The sequence below is a fragment of the Podarcis filfolensis genome (assembly GCF_964270895.1).
Source record: "Podarcis filfolensis genome assembly, chromosome: Z".
Taxonomy (NCBI): Eukaryota; Metazoa; Chordata; class Lepidosauria; order Squamata; family Lacertidae; genus Podarcis; species Podarcis filfolensis.
The window spans coordinates 35,141,662-35,164,708 of record NC_139617.1 but is presented as its reverse complement, the minus strand read 5'-3'; the positions used below and the strand labels follow the sequence as shown (position 1 = coordinate 35,164,708).

The 23,047-nt window shown below is 45.9% G+C and overlaps 2 protein-coding genes and 1 long non-coding RNA gene across 7 annotated transcripts in view; all 3 read left to right on the top strand.

Annotated features, from left to right (window-relative positions):
* Window positions 1-1,418, top strand: part of FIBCD1 (fibrinogen C domain containing 1) — a 69,316-nt gene extending 67,898 nt beyond the window's left edge. For both annotated transcript variants that reach the window (XM_083596467.1, XM_083596468.1), the window contains one exon: window positions 103-1,418. In XM_083596467.1, the coding sequence (XP_083452593.1) occupies window positions 103-362 (260 nt within the window). In that variant the 3' untranslated portion in view covers window positions 363-1,418. The remainder of the gene's footprint in view (window positions 1-102) is intronic.
* Window positions 1-23,047, top strand: part of QRFP (pyroglutamylated RFamide peptide) — a 135,938-nt gene that overhangs the window by 110,156 nt on the left and 2,735 nt on the right. Inside the window, exon 1 of one of the 4 annotated variants that reach the window (XM_083596632.1) lies at window positions 2,148-2,234. The exons of 1 other annotated variant lie outside the window; for it this stretch is intronic. In XM_083596632.1, the coding sequence (XP_083452758.1) occupies window positions 2,166-2,234 (69 nt within the window). In that variant the 5' untranslated portion in view covers window positions 2,148-2,165. Of the gene's footprint in view, window positions 1-2,147; window positions 2,235-4,361; window positions 14,120-16,400; window positions 16,501-23,047 lie in introns of those variants that run through there. 2 more of the 4 variants (XM_083596634.1, XM_083596633.1) reach the window with 2 other exon arrangements.
* On the top strand, window positions 15,876-16,459 carry LOC310754567. The gene is made up of 2 exons (XR_014543863.1): window positions 15,876-15,935; window positions 15,977-16,459. It is a non-coding gene; the product is annotated as an uncharacterized lncRNA (long non-coding RNA).

The window sequence follows — 23,047 nt, the reverse complement described above, 5'->3', positions numbered from 1 at the left end:
GCTGTCTGTGGAGTTGGGGGGGGGGGCAGATGTCCCTGTCCACCAAGTGGCCCTTTCCAAAGACCTCACCACACCCTGACAAATGACTCCTTCCCCCTGCAGGTGACTCGTTCCTGAAGCACAATGGCATGAAGTTCACCACTAAAGACTTGGACAACGACCACTCAGAGAACAACTGTGCCTCCTTCTACCACGGGGCCTGGTGGTACCGCAATTGCCACACCTCCAACCTGAACGGGCAGTACCTGAAGGGTCACCACAGCTCCTACGCCGATGGCATCGAGTGGTCCTCCTGGACAGGCTGGCAGTACTCCCTCAAGTTCACCGAGATGAAGATCCGGCCTGCCAGAGATGAGAATTAGCTAAGTCCCCTTCCCACATCACCCTACTTGTTCTCTATCCCCACCCCACCCACACCCACACCCCCAGTCCCCCGTAGCTCAGTGTTGTTTTTTGTCTGAGTCTGGGGCAGCAGGACCTGAAAGAGCCCCCTTCCCACCAACTAATGTTTTAATACTTCAAGAGTTCCCCTTGATGTGCACAGCTGGTTCCTGGAAGCAAAGGCACCAGCTCTACCTCTTCCAAAGCAAGGGTTGTCTTAAGTCCACAAGTCTCCCATATAAACACAAGCAAGAAGGATTTCCCAGCTGCACAATGGAAGCCATCTTACTCACCCCCCCACCCCGACGACAACGACGACTACTTATTATTCTTATTCTTATTATGAAAAAAAAAGAGTTGCTTTGATAGCCAAAGAACCTGGCCCCTAGAATGTGTGAATCTCTTAGTGGTCCAAGCATATCCAGCATCCCACCCCATAGTAGAGATGTAATCATGTTATTTATAACAACAGCCTGATCTTTAGGCAAGGTGAGCTCACATACAAGGCCAGGCTGAAGGAGATGAAATAGACCCACGGCAAGGAAGGAAAGCTTTGTGTCAGTGCTGAGAATGACTGACAGTCCTTCAAAGCAAAGCCAAAGGAAAATATTGCTGTGCTGTCAGGAAATCACACATCATGGATTGCACTGAAAATGACTCCTGGATCATAGAATCGTAGAGTTGGAGGGACTCAAAGAGTAATCTACTCTAGTCCACTGTGAAGCAGGAATCACAACTCAAGAATCCGTGACATATCCAACCTCTGTTCATTTGGTGTGAGCTTGCCTCGCTGTCACAACCAGGGGCATCAAGAGAACTTTGAAGGAAACAGGAGCAGGAACTGCTGAAACAGTTTGCTTTTTCGCCTTCTTGTCTGGAACAGAAATCATTCCAGCGATTATTTTCAGTATTTGCCTTTGTTGTTGCTTCCAGTCTGCCGATGATCTGTAACCGATTATGCTACACACACACACACACCCCGATCTGCACTGCATTTCCTTTGCATTAAATAAATGCGGTGGGATAATGTAATGACAGCATATGTCACCTGCGTAATTTATTGTGTAAGTTACATTATTTCATCACAGCAGATGAGATGAGTAGTTTTGGTGGAAGACAAAAAGGAGCGGAATGGAAACGGTGTTACATGTGACAGCTACAGGGCAGAACCAAAAGGGATGTCTTCTCACATCTCTAGTCACAACACTTTCTTTGTGTTGCTGCATGAAGACTGGAGGGTGCCCCACTGTTCTTATGGACAAAAGGACAAACTAAGCACCAGGGTGAAGGATGGAGTCAGCACCTCAAGAGTAATGATTTGCACCAGGACATGCAAACCAAGAATGGCCAGCCTTCGGGCATAGCTGGACTCCTCTATCTTCTCTCAGCCTAACTAATTCAAAGCCACAGGAATCAGCCACATTTGTTTGCAAATCCTTTTGAAGCTGGGAGAGACAGAGGTAACAAGGCACCCACAGGCCCTGAGCCAAAAGAATCTGAGCAGGAAAACACACTGGAGGTTGTGAGAAAGAGCCACAAGCAAGGAGGGGGCTGTATTTTCAATGGGGCAGAGCTCAGTGGTAAAGCAGAAGATGCAGAAGATCCTAGGTTCAGTCCCCAGCATCTCTCTCCAGATAGGGCAGGGAGAGACCCACTGTCTGAAACCCTGGAAAACTGTAAACAATACTGAACTAGATGAACTAATGGTCTGTCTCAGCATAATAAGGCAGCTTCCTGTGTTCATCAAGAGCATCCGCAGCTCAGTGCCAGAGTACCTGCTATGCATGCAGAAGGTCCAGTGCTTTTTTTTTTTCAGTCGGAGTGTGTCGAAGCACAGTTCTGGCACTTCTCAGGTGGGTGCCATTGTGGGCTGGCAATCCTCCCACCTGCTTCTTGCCTTTTATGTACTTCTGAGAAGCCCAAAGCAAACATGTCAAGTCAAAATGGAAGCTGGTCAGCATGTGTGAGTCTACAATTTTTTCAGAACTATGACTCCACCTAGCTCCTAGCCATGACTGGTCAAGCTATGGGGTGGGGCCAATTCATATTCCATTTTCTTCAATCAGTCTCCCGTGTAGCAGCGGCAGGCTTTAAGCTTTCCTGCCAGGCCTCTACTGTTGCACATGTGTGTGTTTCTGCAAGGGCCTTTCTGAGATGCCCTAGCCACCTGCCTGAATCTAAGAGAATAAGGGAAGCAGGGGTGCATTTATCTGACCTGCACCAGAACCAGGGGTGAACTCCAAACTGGTTAGGGAGACAACTTGCAGTAGCTTTTAGTACCTCCGTGGGTTTGTTGTCAAACCGGCAATTGTTCAGGGTTGCCCTGAGTTGCCCAACGACTTACTGTAACAACATTGTGGTGAGTTCCAGCACCTATTTCTCTTGCGGGTGGGGAAGGGGAAGCACTGAGAAGGCCAGAGGTTCAATATCTGGCATCCCCAGACAGGGCTGGGTTGACTCCCTATTTGAAACCCTGGAGAACCTCTGCTAGTTAGTTTTGACTGTACTAAGCTAGATGGACCAACCGTCGGACTTTGTATAAAGTAGCATCCTGTGTTCCTATAGAGGAATTTGCCCTTGTGTCTCAGTTCTGCAGAAAGCAAAAAGGGCAGACACCTCTGAAGAATCACATTGCCTTCAGATGAGGGAGCAAGCTGTGATGTAATAAAGGCAGAATTAATGCATGCCCCCAAATCCAGCAAATCCTGAGCACCCAGTGCTTCCCCGCACGTACACACATAGGCAAATGAGGCTCATATTTCACATGGTGACTATCAAATTCTCTGTGGCCCATATATCTAGGGGAAAAAGTTTTAAATGGGGAAAGCTCAGCCTAGTCATAGAGCATCTTCTTGAGATGCAGAAGTTCCCAGCTTCAGCCCCTGCCATTTCCAGGTAGATCTGGGAGACTTGCTAGCTGAAACCCCTGGAGAACCACATTCAATCAGGGTAGATAATACCAACCTAGGTGGGCCATTGGTCTGACACAATATAGGGCAGCTTCCTATTCTCCTATTTAACCATGAGGTTAAAAAAAAACCGTGAGGTTTTTTCAGAACCATGAGGACCAGGATCTTGACAAACGTAGGGCTCTAGCTCAGTAGTAGAGCATCTGAGTGTCATGCAGAAGGTCCCAGGTTCAATCCTTAATGGCATCTTCAGTAGGGCTTGAAGAGAACTCTTGCCTGAAACCCCTGGAGAGCTGCTGCCAGCCAGTGTAGACAATACTGAGCTAGGTGGACCAATGACTTCATACAAGGCAGCTTCCTCTGTTCCCCAAAGCCTCCCCAAAGACCATTCAACTGATCAAACTGGCTCTTGATAATCAATAACTGCACTGCCACCCGATTTCAGAATCTGGGATTCCCACTGGCACTAATACCTGCAAGTGCTTCACACAACATGCTTCTATAAATATTGGGGGGGGGGACCACTGTCCACATGTCCAAACAGGCACATGGGCTGTCACTCAGTAGGAGAGGACCTGCTTGCATACAGAAGGTCCCAGGTTTGACTACCAGCATCTCCCATTAAAAGTGAATCATGGACAGCAGAGACGAGAATGGCCTATTCCCCAAGTTCTTTGGAGAGACTGGCTGCCAGTCAGAATAGCCCATTCTTTGTTATATGGAGCAATGATCTAACTCAGCTTCACAATCACAACTTCCATGGTCCTGTAGGAAATGCATTATGTGTGAAGCAGCCCCAAGGATGGTTATCAGTCTACTTACCTTCTCCTTACCAGGAAAATATGGGCTCCACAGCTCCCACATTTGGTGAGGATTGAATTGAACTTTCAATACACTATCAGGATCAGGGGGGAAAACAACTCACCCTATTATTCTTTCTCACTGCCCCCTCTCCCTGTCATTCAGCACCTTCATTTCTGTTAACCTGTCTATTGTCAGTTCCCAAAACTGGAAGGAATCCAGAGTCAATTTGAGTTTGGGTTGCATTGGATTGAGTTTGGGTTGCATCCATATGTTTCTATGGCAGTCTCTTTGGACTGGTCTGACCAGTTTACCAGGTTTCCTCTTGTAGATCTTAACCTCACAGTCATGGGGTCACAAGTTTGAAAGGGACCCATGGAGATCATCTAAACTAACCCCCAACCTTATAACAGTAGTGGTGGTTGCCACATCCCCCTTGCTCCAGCAGTGTCTCTATTGCCCAGGGAGGACAGAAGGCCATGGGCTCATTTTTGCATCAGACAGAAGCTGTGCACCTTTCAAGATTCCCCCAAGCCTCTCATTTCTTCCAATCCCATTAAGGTCTTGCAGAAGCAATCAGAGAGGGCTTATTATCTGTGGGTCACTGATAACTTCAGAAATTGCTTCCCACCTGTCCTCAAGCCCTCCATACCTCAGCTGCTGTTGCATGGCAGAAATCATGTCTAGGTAGAAAAGCTTGGTTAATATGTATTTCTTTACTTTTCTTTGTCATCTCAGGCTTTCACAGCAAACAACAGAAAACAGGATTGCCAAAGGAGCTTTAAGTAAATGTCACAACTCCAACTGTGGTGCTTAGTTTGTAAAGAGACTGCAGTGGGGGGGGGCTCATAAGAGAGATAGTTAGCAGAGCAAGCTGTTCTCCATCAAGCCCAGATGTTCGAAAATGGGGTGTCTGCCTTAGTTTGCTGTGGCCAATTCCACTCACTTCCAAGCACTTATGGGACAGATCTGGCAATGGTTTTGCAGCAAACTCTTTAGCAGTTTGATGCTGAAGGACTGGTAGAGAGAAGAGGCGAGACGGAGGAAGCGGGTGTGTTCTTGGCACTAACAGGGAGGCAAAGGGTGGTTTCAAAAGTGGGTTGGAGAAATTCATGGAGGAGAAGGCTATCAACAACTACTAGTCATGCTCCACCTCCACAGATGGAGGCAATAATGCTTCTGAATGCCAGTTGCCAGAAACCTCGGGAGGGGAAAGAGCTCTTGTGCTCAAATCCTGCTTGCAGGTTTCCCATTGGGGCATCTAGTTGGCCACTGTGGGAACAGAATGTTGGATTAGATGCACCGTTTTTGGCTTGATCCAGCAGGCAAGCTCTTCTTGTTGCTGAGAATCACAAGTAGGGAGAATTGTTCAGCTTCTGCTTTTGGGTCTCCCATTGGGGCATCTGCCAGAACAGGATGGACAAGATGGACCTCATTTGTCCTCATCCAGCAGGGTTCACCTCATGTTCTGCCCCCCCTGCTGGAGGCTGTATGCCTCTGAATAGGAGGCACAGGAGGGGAGAGTGCTCTTGTGCTCAGGCCTGGCTTATAGGCTTCCCATTGGGGCAGCTAGCTGGCCACTGAGAACAGGAGGCTGACTAAATGGGCCAGCAATTTCTTATGATGGAGCCTGGTTAGATACAGTGGTCCAGGAGATCTCCCATTGTTTCTGCCCTGTAGGAATGGGAGAAAGGATTTTGATATGAGTTGCTGAGAGATTCCTTCTCAAGAGAAATGAATCTGGAGATTCTTGTGGAGGGGAAAACACTCAAGGAGTTGCAAAGGAAGTGTTTCCTTTCAATAACAGAATATTTCTCAGGTGAGGTAGGTAAGCAGTTCCACACAACTCTGAACCGCCACCTGGATTTGCCTACGGAAACATTTTGAAGGGTATTGGAACAATCCATTCATGGGCAAAGTTCCCTAGGAATCCCTGGAGAAGACAATTCTTCTGCCAGCATTACCTGGCTGGTGTCTTGAGCTTGGCATGAGAGGAGCCAAGATTAAGAACCAACTTCCATGCCATGTAAAATACCTAACTTAAAAGAAAGGGAGCTTTGGGGCAGATCCACACCAGACATTTAAAGCACACAGATAGAGTGTCCTGCTTTGTCTGATTGACAGAGCAAGGCCTGTCAAAACCTATTGGTGGGCAATTAGACTTCGGGGAGTAGAGGCGAGGACAGAGATCCAGATAAACTGTCCACATGTTAATTTGTACATAGAGATACAAACTGATAAATAATACAACTAATACAATTGGTGACATAATTCATCTTATCTCAGCAGGGTATGGGGAGCCTGTGTCCAGTTAACAGGCACCAAATCCTTAAGGCCTTCAAATTTACTGTGGTATACTTTTGCAGGGAGAGGTTATTAAGGCTGTTAATATCACAGCCAACTGGGGCTTGAAAAATAGAAAGTGGAGACCATCATCTCTGTGCACTGGTGAATTGGAAGTTGTGTGAAAAAAGCATTGTTTGCCTGCTATACAGTCTCCGTTCACTCCTTCTGGCAGTCTTTAAAAAATCTGCAAATGCTGTTTGAGCATAGAATCGTAGAATTGTTGGGATGTACCCCAAGCACCATCTAGCTCAACCTCTTGCAATGCAGGAAGCACAGCTAAAGAATCCCTGGCAGATGGCCCTCCAAGCTCCATTAGAAAACCTCTGACAAAGGAGACCCCACCACCTTCCAAGGGAGTCTGTTCCAATGTTCAACAGCTGTTACTGTCAGAAGGTCATCCTAATGTTTAACCAGAATCTCCTTTCTTATCATTTTAATTTATTGGTTTGCATCTTACGCTCTAGAGCAGCAGAAAACAAGCTTGCTCCATCTTCCATGAGACAGCCCTTGAGTTATTTGAAGATGGCTTTCATATCTCTTCCCAGTCCCCTCTTTTCCAACTCCCTCAAGCATTCCTCATAAGTCTTGCTTTCCAGACCCTTGATTATCTTGGTCACCCTCCTCTGCACACGTTCCAGCATGTCAGTATCCTCCTTAAATTGTGACACCAGAACTGGACACAGTATTTATTCCAGGTGTGGCCTGACTAAGGCAGAGTAGAACAGTACTATGGCTTCTCATGATCAGGACACTAGACTTCTGTTGATGCAGCCTGGAGTAGTATTCACTTTTTTTGCTGCTGCATCACACTGTTGACTCATGTTAAGCTTGTGGTCTGCTAAGATCCCTAGATCCTTTTCACATGTACTACTGGCAAGCCAAGTGTCCCACATCTTATATTTGCAAGGTAGGCACAGCATCAATTAACTGCTCTCAAGGGCCAATTCCCTCAACATTAATTCATTTAAGATTGATACTGGTTGTTGTGGAGAGTGCACAAAATATTACATGAAGATTTATTCACATTGATGGCGAAGGGAGGGCATGCATCCTTTCTGATTCACAGGGAAGGTTGCTAGATCTGATTATCCTCCAAGTGTTCCAGCTGCCCCCCACCCCCATGTGAGTGTCCATCCATGTTAATTCTCCGCAGTAAACGCAAAAAGTATGACAGACAAATAAATGTTCCTCTAAACACACAGGGAATGGTGTACCAGAGTAACAACTGGCCAGTAACCATTTATATAGCTGCATTCCAGACATCGTTAGTTGTGCCTCATATTGGGAGGTGTGTGTGTGTGTGGTTTTTTTTATTCTCCTTGTCAGGCTTATCTACCCTTCTGTGCCCAGGGGTGGTGGGAGACACTGCCAGCTTTCAGCTTCATGAGATGTCCACAAGTTCTCTCATAACACTAGGACTTGTGGGTATCCAGTGAAGTTGAACATTGGAAGATTCAGGACAGATAAAAAACTTCTGCATTCAGCACAGAGTTAAACTGTGGAACTCCCTCCCACAGGAAGTGGTGATGGCCACCAACATGGAAGGCTTGAAAAGAGCACTGGACCAATTCATGGAGGAGAGGGCTATCAATGGCTATTAACCATGATAGCTCTGCACTGCCTTGGGGGTGGTGCATCCCATTTCACCGCTTGAAGCAAAAGGGGGAGTGTCCTCTTGCCCTGTCCTGCTGCTCCCATCGCCACCATACCTGCTCCCACCAATGCCACACCTCTCTCTGCCCTGCCACCACCACTGGCAGAGACGCAGCACCAACATCACCACTAATTTCAGGCAAGATCTTGCTGAAATCATGTGCACTCGCAAGATCTTGCACAATTTCAGACATTTCAGCTGAATTTGGCACCAATAACAGCACTGCTTCTGAACAGGCAGCAGGGCAGGTGGGGGGGGCCCTCAGGGCTGCTACCTTGGGGGCCACAGTTTACCTAATAGTAGAGCTGGCTCTGCACTGCCTCCATGGTCAGAGAGAGTCATGCTTCTGAATACCACTTGCTGGAAACCACAGGAGGGGAGAGGGCTCTTGGGCTTGGGTTCTGCTTTCAGGTTTCCCATTGGGGTATCTAGTTGGCCAATGAGAGAACAGGATGCTTGACAAGATGGGTCTTTGGCCTGATCCAGCAGGTGCTTCTTAGATTCTCCTTCCACTTTTGGAGGCATTGTACCCCTGAATACCAGCTGCTTGGAATTGCAGGTGGAGAGAGTGTTGCCATTGTACTCAGGACCTGCTTGTGGGTTTCCCATTGGGGCATCTAGGTGGCAGGATGCTAGACTAGATGGGCTTGTCTTATGTTCATATTCATTCAGGAACTCAAAGGACCTGGACCAGTCCTGGAGGACCTTCCGTATATAAGACAACCCCACTCAGCTTCCATCCCAGGAACAGAAACTTGTCCTGCTTTCAGAAGGGTGTGTTTGAAAACAAAGGGGGGGCGGGGGGCGGGAAGCAGCTGTTATCTTTACCTTACACCTGGAGAAAATTTTCGGTTGAGGAATTAAAGCCCATTTGACAAATCCCACTCCTGCTGTTTCTTCCAGCCTAATTAAGTAATTTGATTTACACTCAAGCCCAAACAATACCTGCAATCAAGTGAAGGCAGGAGGAATCTGCTTCTTGTTGATACTGGAAGGTTAGGAGTTTTTGTTTGTTTGTTTGTTTTGTTTGTTATTGCTCCTGTATCTGCAGTATCTAAGCTTCAAGATTTGGGACTGGTTTGATTTTTTTTTTAATAGTTCAATTTGTTAAATTCAAAGAAGATTCCGTAGATATTGGTGCATGTGCTCCACCTCAGAGGACATTCGGTGAAGACAAAGTCTCCCACAAATGAACGGGACATTCTGCTTTTATATAATTCACCTAAGTGATGTGGAAATAGATTTTATGGTGTTTGTCTTTGTGATGCTAGACAACCAGTCCATTGTGTTTGCCCTGGTTTCTTTTGCTTTAGGTGGAATATTTTCTAATTCTGTTGGATCAGGGAGGAGATAAGGGATTAAGCAGTCATCTTGATCTCTCCATTCCCACTCCCACATTTTGGATCTTTGAGAAACTGCTTTCTTGCCGGGAGAAAAAAAAAAAGCAAAACTGGGTTGTCGTTGGCTTGTGAAAACATTTCCTCTGTCATCCTGAAAGCCTCGCCCCAGGAGTGCCTGTTGGGGCACAGCTCTACCAACCTCAGGCTGGCCTCATCCAGCCCCTCACCCACCTGCCCTCCTCCTTAGACCCAGTCTGAGGGTTGCTACTGAATGTCAACTTCTTCCTCCTTAGTCTCAGTGCTGCCCTGCCAAGGGCAGGATGGGGACAAAATGAGACTTAATTGGCTTTGCCCAGGTGCCACCTACTAATTGACCTAATTGGCCCAGGTGCCACCTACTGTTGGGTTCCTTTGCCTCCTTTGCCTCCCGTCCCACCAATCCCAAAGAGCACCAGCCTCCACTGCTTTCCCCTAGTGAGTTTCTTTCAATGAAAAGGAGGAGCTGTCTAAAATGTGGAGTTTCCAGGTTGGATACAAGGATTAACTCCTGAAGAGTCTCTGTGTTATCTGTTTCTCAGGCTTAGGCTAAAACATGTCTGCTGTGATGCTCAAGGCAGATTAATCCCAGAGGTGCAGCCAGCCAGGTTAGCCTCTTGCACCAAGAACAAGGAAGAGTCTTGTGGCACCTTAGCCCTCCTAGTCAGAAACCAAGCAATTGGGGGGGGGGCAATTTTATGGGGCAATTTTCTACCCTGAGCAGAATTCAAGTGCATCTCAGCGTGTTAAAATGTTCCAAAATAAAGCTGAGTGTGTTGCATCAGGAGAAGAGCACTTTAACCAGTTTCCCTGGATCAGTTTTCATTTGAAAAACTATATGAAACTTCTTTTTAAACCCAATATCTTTGCTGAGATGAAAAAACAGCAAAATGGCAAAACTGAATAGGTTATGTCAGCTATTTTGGAACCTTTAGCATTTTTTTCTTTTTACAGAACAAAAATGATAAATGGCAAGCTGTTGAAATTCAGGTACATTGTTTGCTACTACACAGGTGATGTTCATCAAGGAGGGCTATGTTGCAGGTCTACCCCAGTGTAAGTCCTGCAATGAAAAGTGCTCACACAGCAGATTTTAACTCCACTTTTGGGGGTGGGGGTGTGAAGAGGGGTAAGAATTTAAAGTATGAGAAACATGGGTAGTTAAAGATGAATCAGAGGGGCCAATACAAGTTTTAATATTTTCCAATCTAGAGAAAAATTGTGATGTTAAGTTGCAGTAAAATTACTGAGAAATGTTAGTAGAAATTGGTTGAAGTTCTGTTCACAGCAATGGGACATAAGCATGACTCACTTTCTCTGTATCTACCACAGTCCCCATCATCCATGATCACTGGTCACAGCAGCTGAGGTTGATGGGAATCATGGAGTTGGAAGAGACACCCATCTAGTCCAACCCCCTGCAATGCAGGAACCTCAACTAAAGCATCCATGACAGATGACCATCCAACCTCTGCTTAAAAACCTCCAATGAAGGAGAGCCCATCACCTCCAGAGGAAGTCTGTTCCACTGTTGAAGGGCTCATACCGTCAGAAAGTTTCCTGATGTTTAGTTGGAATTTCCTTGTTTTGGTCCTACCCTTCAGAGCAGGAGAAAACAAGCTTTCCCTTAAGATATTTGAAGATGGCTCTCATGGAGAAACTACAGGAGGCTGCTAGCCACAATAGCTATGTTCTGCCTCCACTTCTGGAGGCAGCAATCCTTCTGAATACCAGTTGCTGAGAATCTCAGGAGGGGAGGGTGCTCTTTTGCTCAGGTCCTGCTTGGGGGCTTTCTTTTGGGGCATCTGGTTGGCCACTGTGAGAACAGGCGGCTGGACTAGATGGGTCACTGGCCTGAACCGTCAAGGCTTCTCTTATGTTCCTCCAACTTAAAGATGTTACAGTCTTGCAATTCTTAACACTGTATGGCTTATCAAAATGTATTGTGTGATGTATTTCTGGGTTTTCTGTGCACAAGAAAGCAGGGCAGGATGCTACAGAAGATGAACAGGGCAGCTACTTGACATGGGTGTTTCTGGATCTAAGATGTGCTCCTTCAAAGGCTGATCCTTGATGGTTAGATGCTGCTCTGAACAACTACTTGAACAGAGGCTGGCCTGATCTTTCCAATGATGCTTTCCAGTGAGCCATCATTTCACTTTCATGCACTGTTTGATCTTGACAATGACAAGGAATTATACAAAGCAGGGAGAGTTTGCCACTTCTGCATTTCATTGAGCTGGAAGTTCAGCGATAAAGGGAGGGTGGGGGAAGAGAGACGTGACTTTCATGTATTTTGCATGGGTCAGTTAAGGGTGTGTGAAGGTCAGCAAGGGAGCTGGGTATAGGATACTGCCCATTCATGTCTGAACTGCTGGGCAGATCATGTGCCCATCCACCATTTCAGTGAAGTAGATCACTAGTGTGTGATTGGTGTCCAATAACATAACGTGTGGACTTGCAAAAACTTAATAAAAAGGAACTCATTATTATGCGTTGTTTGGTTTACTGCTTTTCCTCAAAGGTGAACATGAGGGCTACTGCCCCAATTCAAAACAACCCTGTGAGGTAGATTAAGCTCAGGAAGGAGTGGCTAGCTTGCCCAAGATCCTCAAGTGAGTTGTCATGCACCATCAGAGACAATGGAGCAAGTCTCCTATGAAGAAAGGTTGCGGCATTTGGGACTTTTTAGTTCAGAGACAGGCAAGTCAGAGGCGACATAATAAAAGATTATACAATTATGCATGGCCTGGAAAGAGTCGGCAGAGGGAAGTTTTTTCTTCCTCCCACATAGCACTAGAGCATGGACATCCAATGAAGCTGAATGTTGGAAGATTCAGGAGAGATAAACAAAAGGACTTATTCACGTAGTGCATGAACTGTGGAACTTGCTTCCACAGGAGGCAGTGAAGGTCACCTACAAGGATGGCTTAGGTCATCAATAACTGGTAGCCACGATGACTATGCTCTTCCTCCACAGTCAGAGACAGTAATGCGTCTGAATCCCAGTTGCTGGAAACATCAGAAGAGGCGAGTCCTCTTGTGCTCAGGTTCTGCTTTCTGGTTTCCCATTGGGGCATCTAGGCTGCCACTGTGAGAACAGGATGCTGGACTAGGTGAGCCACTGGCCCCTGCCAGCAAGGCTATTAAATTATTAAATTTGTATACTGCCTTTCATCTGCAGATCTCAGGGCAGTTCACAACATAAAAATGCAATATCGAAGCACAAAATACATTATAAAAATAAGAACAAAACAAAACCAAACACCACAAACCAATACCCTCCTCCCTACATGTGTCGCTATGTCTCCCTTATCCAGGAACAACATTTGTCTGGTTTTTCTAAAAATGGTTATTGCCTGCAGGGGTTGGGCAGATGTAAAACTTCAAATCAACATTTAATAGGATCACACTCCTGGAGTGATCAGCCCTTCTCTTGAACAAAGTGTCTGTGTTTGAGTGCTAGCTTTGAAGACAAGAGTACTATAAAGCAAATCAAAGCAAGATATGCTTTATTGTACTAGCCAAAGGCCATGACAAAACCATACAAACACTATCAGGAAAAGAAATATCTATGTAACTGTATACAAATCAGTATAAAGGATAAAGCAAATAAGTGCTCAGTAGGGAGCCCAAGATGAAAATACTCATATCAGATATCATGCGTGCATAAAAAGCATTGAAGCCTAGGATTCCTTGTGCCTGCAGGCATAAATTGAGGTAGGGATCATATGGAGAAGGCCCTTTCTCTTGAAGCCACCCCTTGTATATATTGAGGGCTCTTGCCCCTTTCATTAACAGCTTTCTGCTCGCACCGTTCTTCTGAAGAGGCCAATTAGCTGCTGCCTAAGTTAAATGGTGGTTGGTTTTGTTACTTGTCCAAAATATCGAAAGATGATTCACCTTATCTAGTAGTTCCAGCACATGGTCATTAAAAACAATTATCATTCACCTCTTCCTTCCCTCCTTTGGCTTCACACTGTCCTCAACCACTATATGTGTCCTCGGCACTAACTACTTTTTAATTATATTGCTGAACTCCTGCAGTGGTTCTCAACCTGTGGATCCCCAGATGTTTTTGGACTACAACTCCCATAATCCCTGAGCTCTGGCCATGCTAGCTAGGGATGATGGGAGTTGTAGTTCAACAATATCTGGGGACCCACAGGTTGAGAAAGGCTGCCTTAGGGGGTCCCTTAGCTGTGGTTGCAGGGGGTTGGACTAGAGGACCCTTAAGGATCTCTTCCAACTCTATGATGCTATACTATGATAATCAGCATCACCTTCTTCATCTTCCCTGTCACTCACAGGTGACTCAGTGCTAATTAACGATATGGTCCTGGGCCTGCTTTGGGATATAAAGAAAAATAACAATTGAATTAAATGCACTTTTTAAAGGGGGAGCGTGAACAGCTAATCAAAAAGACTCTTTTGCCCTCAAAGAAGCCCAGTCGGATCCATGTTCCCCCCCAGACTTCAGGCTTCACAATGGAATCCTAGGCTCTGGAATGCAGAGCAATAATCTTATCAGAGGGGAGGGGAGGGTGTCTGTTTAATGAGGGGTCTTATTTAAAGAAAGGGAGACACGGGCACCTCATGCACATCCTACTTTCCCACCTGGACGGAGCAGTCAATCTAGCAGAAGCAGAAAAGTAAGTACTCAAGGAAACCTGTTGCCATGTTCAGCGGAGGTGGTTTTAGGGTAGCAAGACTGGTTTGGCTGCACTGGGCGGCACACTGCAGGGGTGCCACAACAGTGCCATAGAAGGGAGTATGAGAGGTGGTGTGTGTGTGTGTGTGTGTGTGTGTGTGTGTGTTGAATTTTAGTGTCACACAGGGTGCCACTGAAATTTGAGAGCCCAAAGTCTGCTACTGTGTTCAGAAGAAAGCTTATGCGTTTGTTTTTTTATTCATTCATTCATTCATTCATTCATTCATTTGTCAAGGAATATTCTTCCCCAAGTGGGTGTTCTGTCTCGCAAAGAGTGGCATAGATGAGGTCAGCTCTTGAAACTAGTTTTCTAAAGGTAAACAAATCTAGACTCCTATTTCCCTAACTTCAGCCATTTCTAGACTACTAGGGTAAGGAGATTGGCCTTGAGTTCTCAATGCTTCTTTGGAGGCTAGTAAGAGGCAACATTATGGTAGTTTATAAAATTTTGCATTGCACTGAAAAAGTAGATAGAGAAACATTTTGATCGCTCTCTTGTAACACTAGAACTCGTGAACATCCAATTAAGCTGAATGTTGGAAGATTCAGGGCAGATAAAAAGAGGGACTTCTTCCTGAAGCACAAACTATGGAACTCCCTCCCACAGGAGGCAGTGATGGCCAGTAGACCCTCCAAGTGTCCCTGTTTTCCAGGGACAGTCCCAGATTTACAGAAGCCCTCCCAGTTTCTTATTTGATCCTGGAATGTCCCCTTTTTCCTTTGGGTGTCCCTATTTTCATCAGAGAAATGTTGGAGGGTATGGAGTTATCTTACCCCCGAGCCATCTCAAGGCAGCCCTGTATAGGGAAGTTTTTAATGTTTTATTGAGTTTTTTTATATGTTGGAAACCACTCAGAGTAGCTGGGGCAACCCAGTTAGATGGGTAGGGTATAATAAGGCTGTCCTTGCTCACCAACAATGAGATGCTGAAAAATCAAGAGCAGGGTGAGGTGACTCTGAGAAAGGGATGGGAAAGGATGTCATGGGACAGGGATGTGGGGGACATTTTGCAGCCAAGGGCCGCTTTCCTGTCTGTGAAACCTTCTGGGGGCCACATGCTAGCAATGGGTGGAGCCAGAGTCAAAGTGGGCGAGACAATGGATGTAAAATGTCACCTCTGTGCAGCCGACTAGGTTCTGCATATCCCCGCTCTCGATCCTCCATGCAGGCCAGCAAGAGGCATTGTCTGAGGACAGCAACTCCCAGTGAATGGGAGAATCGGGGACCAGGCAGAGAAGCCAAAGGGGTGCATTTGGGTCCCTGAGGTCCTCCACTCCAGACTCAATAAGCCACAGAGTCTCCAGGTCTGGGCAATGCTGTTCTTTGTGACTGCTAAACAGAGGATATTCGGGGAAGTCAACCCCTGTTAGGCTCACAGTGGCTCCAGACCTGCACAGAGCCCGGCAATTCTTGGACTGTGCTGTTCCCTGCATGATCTCCTGTAATCCAGAGAGGATTCCCCTTGCCTGGTTTCTCTTCCTTCCATCCTCCTTGCTTTCTGTCATCCCCCAAACCCTTTGCAAGGGGGCTTCTCAGCTTGCCCCACTTCCTCCGGCTCACCCCCTCCTGCAAATGTCTCCATGTATCCGTGATCACAGAATTATAGAGCTGAAAGGGACCCCAAAGTCCATCTAGTTCACCCCCTGCGATGCAGGAATCCCACCGGAAGAATCCCCAACAGATGGCCATCCATCCTCGGCTTAAAAACCTCCTAGGAAAGAGGAGGTGCCAGACCGAAATCGTTCAGGGGTGTGTGTGTGTTTATGTGTGTGGTGTTTGTATATTAAGGGACATGTAGTAAAATGTGTGTGTTTGTGTGGTGTTTGTCATTGTTAACTGACCTGCGTAGGTTTGTATATTAAGGGACATGTGGTAAAATGTTGTGTAGAGAAACATTTGTGGGATATAAGGTAAAGTGAGAGCAGTGGGTGGGCTGTGAGAAGAGAATGGAACCTTGGGGTGTGCTGCGTGCTGATTGGCTGAGGATGGAGTGTGACAGGCAGGTGACAGTTGGGACAGGTGTGTGTGAGAGACAGTTAAAGGCAGTTGGGCTTTGAAGGAGGAGGGAGGAGGGAAGAGAAAGACTCCAAGAAATCCAGTTCCTCAAGACATGTTTGTGGCTTAGACAAGCTGATTTGTCTCAGGAGGGCAGTTTGGTCCCAGGGACGCCAGTTGCCAATCCCGATCTCCACAGAAGAAGGGCCTTGACAGTCTCATCTTTGGGAAGGAGCAAGGATTCTGCCCTGCTGAGGTCTTCCAAAATTTGGCAGTTGTGGTCCCAGCCAGTGTCAACAGATACAAAATCAGTTCTTTGTTATTAAGGTCTCATTCCAAACATACAAATTCAAAAGAGCCAGACAAGGGGAAGGGTGAATTGTTGGCCCAGTTATCAAAAAGATCTCAGAAAATACTTTGGTCCAGGACCCTTTGTTTGGCGCCATCCTGCCAGATATGCCTGTGGGTCTCAGGATCCTGGCATGGTGGGGAGGCACCCCTATGTGTACAAAATAAATTCATTGTGATGTCAAATAGCAACCATGTGCCATTTGCAGGGAGAGTTCCCTGGTGTGAGCCGAAAGAGAAGTGCTTTTCTCCCGTCTTATTCTTGTATCTTGTCCCCAAAATGAAAGGCTCCCCTAACCAAAATCCTAGCTACACCCATGGTTGTCACTCTTTGTGGCCGGACTTACCGTATTTTTTGCTCTATAAGACTCACTTTTCCCCTCCTAAAAAATAAGGGGCAATGTGTGTGCATCTTAAGGAGCGAATGCAGGCTGCGCAGCTATCCCAGAAGCCAGAACAGCAAGAGGGATCGCTGCGCAGCGATCCCTCTTGTTGTTCTGGCTTCTGAGATTCAGAATATTTTTTTTCTTGTTTTCCTCTTCCAAAAGCTAGGTGTGTCTTGTGGTCTGGTGCGTCTTATAGAGCGAAAAATACGGTAACTTGGCAAGATCTCCCTCTCCCCTGACTCAATGTCTTTGATGATGACTCCATCTGGGTGGAAGGGAAAGGGAAAGAAGAGAACAGCCACTTAAGGGATGGGAAGCCCCTGGAGGTACCACACCCCACCCTCCCAAGCCCAAACTGCCCCTATTCTGTTGGCTACCAAAAGATGTTCATTTCAAGCCTGATTTCGGTGGGGGCGAAAGGTGAACCTGTGGGCACCAGAGGCGGTCTCTCCGGCCCCCAGGGTGCCTTTGGGGGGCATGTTGGCATGTCCTATCCAAGGACTGCCCCCCACTGCCTCCCAGAGCTCGGCTTTAAATGCCAAAGATGGTGGAGGCTGAGGTACCCTTCCCAAGTTCTCCTGGCCACATGAAGATCATCTTCCCAAGGGGCTCCACTGTGAACCTCCTCAAAGAGTGGAGCTCCAACGGTGGGCCCTGGGCTGGCAATTCTGCAGGTGAAACAAAGGGAAAAGGTGAGAAAGAAAGTAAAATACAAACTAACCACCTCTGCCTTCCTCCAAGTCTCCTCCAAGCAGAGGTCAGTCTCCTCCGGACTCCATTATCGTCAGTCTTACAGGCCTCGCCATCGTCTCCCTCTCAGCAACAGAATAATTGCTCACCTGGACCCCCAGACTCGCCTGTTTCCATCCCCTGGCCACTCACAAGGGCTGGATCTTCCTTGGGGACAAAGAGGTGGACCTTGTTCCTCTTGCAGCAGTTGCCCAGCAGCTCTCGCAGCCTCTTGAAGCTAGGAGAGAGCAAGGAGAAGTTAAGAAACTGGAGCCCTGGGTTCAAAACATCTCTCAGCCATCAAGCTCCCTCCACTTAGCCCATGTCAGGGAAGTCCGGATGAGGCAGAGGAGGACCGCAGCAATGGACCTGGTCATTGCCTTGGGGCCAGGGCTTCAAACTCACTGCCCACTCTTTCACTCCTGCTCCTCACTGCCAACTGCTGATCAGTTGCAGTTGGTCCCTAGAAGCCAGCAGTGAGTGATGTCACATAGGCTGGGCTGGGTGAGTCATGGTTGCCTTGACAACAGCCTCCCCACTAAAACTGGACCACTCTGGCTCCTCCTTCAGAATGGGGAGGCAAGACCCTCCAAGTGCCCCTAATTTCCAGGGATAGTCTTGGATTTACAAAAGGCATCCCGGTTTCTGATCTGATCCCAGAATGTCCTCCTTTTACTTAGGACATCCCTATTTTCATTGGATAAATGTTGGCGAGTATGGCTTAGTTGACTTCAAGAGAGGATTAGGCAAATTCATGAAGCAGAGGGCTGTTGATTGCTACTATCATGATGGTTATGCTCTGTCTCCCTATGCTTCTGGAAACAGTTGCTGGAAGCAGCAGGAGGGGAGAAGGCTCTTGTTCTTGGGTCCTGTTTGTGGGCTTTCCACAGGCATCTGGCTGGACATTATGAGGACAGGATGCTGGACTGGAGGGGCCTGATCTAGCAAGTCTCTTCTAATGGCCTACTTCTACTGTCAGAGGCAGCCAGCCACTGAATACCAGTTCCTGGGAATCACAAGTGATGAGTGAGTTGTTTTGTGCTCTGATGTTGCTTGTGAGCTTCCCATTGGGTCATCTGGTGTGCTACTGCAAGAACAGGGTGCTGGACTACATGGGCCAGCGGCCTGATGCAACAGGGCTTTTCTGTTTTTGCTGTCTTAGATCAACTAAAATATCACAGCAGTGCTCTCCTCTTCCCAATCTTATGATATCACGAAAAGCACATTACAGTAGTACATTACATAACTGAGAGTGCATCAAGTTACAAATGCCCTTGCTTTAAATTTTTTATTTCAGTGATGTCATTTACCAAGCTATTGCATCCCTGAACAGTATCACGCAACTCCTTTTCATGCAGAAGCAGACATTGAAAGATGAGGAGGATATATTTGGCAGGTTCACTCTCTCCAAGGCATTTACAGATGTATTTGCCTCTGGAATTCTGACGACTTGGATGGCAGCCTCTTGGAGTAGCCTGGCTTCATGAGGCAGGTTCCAACACAACGGGCAGGTTTTTTTAGGAAGTTTTCAGTGGGAAAATTTAGGTTTATTTGCACTGGAAATATATTGCAAATTCATGGACAATGCGGCTATCAACTGTTATTAGCTGCGATGGCTATGCTCTGCCTCTATGCTCAGAGGCTTTTTAGTTTTTAAACTATAAAGTAGTGCAGCCACTGTGCACCAAGACACAGTGTGGCTCCAAAGGGTTAATAAAGCATCAACCGATCCAAAGATTTCTTTTACAAACAAGAAAGATTAATAAAAATAAACGTATCATCCACTTGTGAGTTCCATCATTATTGTTCTATATAGCCTTAAATGAGCCAGATATTTGCATGTACAGAAGGCACTGATTGACCATGCGCCTCAGCATTTGTATAGGGAATAAAATCATGCCACATATTGAAAAACAGTCAATCAAGCTCTGCCCTTTAGATACTTTTAGTTTTATGAGATATCTTTTCAAGAAAGGTTATTTGTTTTCTTTCTTTTTCTTATGGTTGAACTTTTTTTCTTAGCAAATAAATAAAAAATTAAAAAGAGTAATTCCCCTGAAAACCAGTTGCTGGAAACCACAGGGGGAGAGAGTGCTCTAGTGTACCTGTCCTGAAGCATCTGTCTGACCACCGTGAGAACAGGATGCTGGACGAGGTGGGCCACTGGCCTTATCCAGAACCCAGGGTCACCTTATCTTCTTGAAATGGCAGGCACAAAATGTATTGTGTTAGTGGAAATTCACTTGCAAAAATGTGCAGATTAGAGGAAATGGCATGCTAAAAACAAGTGTGTCATTTGGGAGAAAAGTGCCTCGGATTTCTACAAGGAACAGAATTAAACACATTTTGTTGGCTGAGGCAGAGCAGGAAACAACTAGTCTCCTCCCTCGTGCCAAGTCAAGGTACATGGAGTTAACTAAAGGCTGGCTGAATTATTCTGGCACCTGAAGCAGAGAATCCCACAAGCGCTTCTCCCTGGGGAGTAAACATGACAATTATGATAAATTAAAGGACTTAAAATCTGCTGCCCTTTCATGACTTGAGCAGCCAGATGCAAAGGGAGGCAGAGTTGCTGCATTTTTAACAGTTATCTAGAAGAGGAGATTTCAGGGGGTGCAACTTGAAGCAATGGGGAAATTAATTAATTTATTTTGTATTCATATTCCATCTTTTCTCCAAGGAGCTCAAGGTGGCATACATGGCTCTCCCTCTCCCCAGTTTATCCTTACAGAAACCCTGTGTTGTAGGTTAGACTGAGAGGCAGTGACTGAGCTAATGAGCTTCATGGCTGAGTGGGGGATTTGAACCCTGGTCTCTTAGGCCCTAATGCAACAACCACACCACACTTGCTCTCCAAATAAAATAAATCTATCTCCAGTCTCTGCTAATTTTACTTGGGTTCATATACCTGTTTTGTTTCTGCATTAATCTGAGATTCTGTATTTTAAAATCCACATGAAAATCTGTACTTAATTATTTGGGGTTGTATGCAATGCTAGTCCTACTCAGAATAAATTTATGGAAATTTATTGCAGTGGCTAACTTAGGTCCATCAAGTTCAATAGGTCTGCTCTGGGTAGAACTTGGCTGGATAGCAACCCACATAATTTTATCACATAATTTTATTTACCTTGAAATCCACATTTCATCTCAATATACACATAAAATTATATCCATTTTTAATGCCTTTTATTATTTGAACCGAGAATATCAGGCTTGGGGCATGAGTGTTAAGGCTCTTCCATACTTTCATTTAATATAGCTAATAAGCTTTCTGTACCTCAATTAATCATCTGTTGTCTATTTTACATTCTTCTCCAAATTGCTGCCTTCTCACACCTTCCTGTCCTTTTCTCATACTAATTTCTTTTTCAGAGTACCCCTGGTATGGGGGAAAAAAAATCTGGATCAAGGGAGGGGAACATATAGGAAGGCAGTGACTTGCAGGAGAGCACCATGTGGACAGCAGTACATGTGAGAAGGATCTAGAGGTGATAGTAGACCACAAACTTAGCATGAGTGTGATACTGCAGCCAAAATGGTGAGTGCTAATCTAGGCTGCCATCAATGGAAGTCTAGTGACCAGTTCAAGGGAAGAGATAGCACCACTCTATTCTGCCTTGGTCAGACCGCATCTGGAGTACTTTGTCCCACAGTTTAAGATGGATATGAACAAGCTAGAATGTGTGCAGAGGAGGGTCTGGAACCAAGGGTCTGGAAACCAAGCCTTATGAGGAATGGTTGAAGGAGCTGGATATGTTTAGCTTAGGAAAGAGGAGACTGAGATGAGGTATGGTAGCCATTTTCAGATATCTCAAGGGCTGTCACATGGAAGATGGAGAAAGCTTGTTTTCTCCTGTACTGGAGGGTAGGACCTGAACCTATGGTTTCAAAAGACAAGAAAAGAGATTCCAACTAAACATTAGGAAGAACTTTCTGATGGTGAGAGCTGTGCAACAGGGGAATGGACTCCCTCAGAAGGTGGCAGACTCTCCTTCCTTGGAGATTTTTAAGCAGAACCTGGTTGGCCACCCATCAGGGATTTGTTAGCTGTGATTCCTGCCTTGCAGGGGGTTGAACTAGATGACCCTTGGGTTACCCTCCCAACTCTGCAATTCTTTGATTCCATGACAACAGAGAATTAATGAAGCTACATGAAGTTTTGTATCCAGATTAATTGGCAGTATGGATGAGCCCTCTTAAAGTGGGGTTTGCATTTGGCATCAAATCTGGGACCAAATGATGCACTACTGGAAACAGCATCACTCAGGAGTTCCCATTAAGGCCTTCCAAGTGGAGCCAAACTTTCCTGCAAGGACTTCTATTCAGTGGTAAATTCCATGCCGAATGGAAACTCTGATTGCCGCATGAATCTTCCTTTGCAAACACTGCTCAATTCAAGCTACACCTGTTAATGAATACTTTCCCCCTTGAAATTGAGCATGGGGGGAAATCTCACTTCTGTTATTTTACCCACTCTCTCCGTCAACCCACCCAGTACTGGCATGCAGCCCACAGAAGGTTTCCAACAAGGGGGTGTGACCCCTCAGTGCTGAAAAAGACCCCTCCACCCTAAGCTAAGCCATCATTCATTCACTGTATTGTGCTAAAAAAAAATCTATAATCACCCTTGTTATTTTATCAACTGCTGTAATTTTATTATAATATAGTTGCTGTTGAAACATAAAAATCTATGTCTAGGGAAGAAGAAGATACCTGTGGTGTGTCAAGGGTTTGCAAAGCTTTACACGAAAATTCAATAAATGTTTTAGACTATTCTGTATCTCACCCTACGAGACAAGAATGAACTCTGCGAGAGAAGTAGGGCGCACAATTTTGCAGTGCAAAAAGGAAGAATTCATTTCACAGCAGGAAAGGAAAAGGGGGGATAACTGTGTATTCCAAAAGTCCACATTTCAGCGGTGAGCCTTTGCTCAAAGGGGGCTCCATGCCAACCCCTCAAAACCATCCGAATAATTGCGACCGGAATTGACTCTCTTTCAGCCTCAGTTTGCCAAAGGAAGCTGTCCAGATCTCTTGATTAATTTGTTTTCCTGCATTCTTGTTTTACAAGGCTCCTGTTGAATCCACATGGTGCTAATGGAGCGACAGAGTTGGCAATCTGGGGAGTGGAAGAGGTCACAGGCCAGATCAAGCCATGGGGTAATTTTAACTAGCCAGGCCAAATTTTAATCAAGATATACTAATAAAAGAATGAAAGCGAAAAAATGCCTGCTGCTTCACTCAGAAGCAAAAGAGAAAAACTTCTAAGCAGTAAAAAAAATAAGAGCCCAGACTTCCTCTTGGATTTTGTAGGAGAGTAAGGCAGTCATTCAGTGGTGCAGCACATGAAGTTGTAACAACAGCAGCAATAATTTTAATGTGTGGCAGAGAGCAGTCCTAATTCAAAG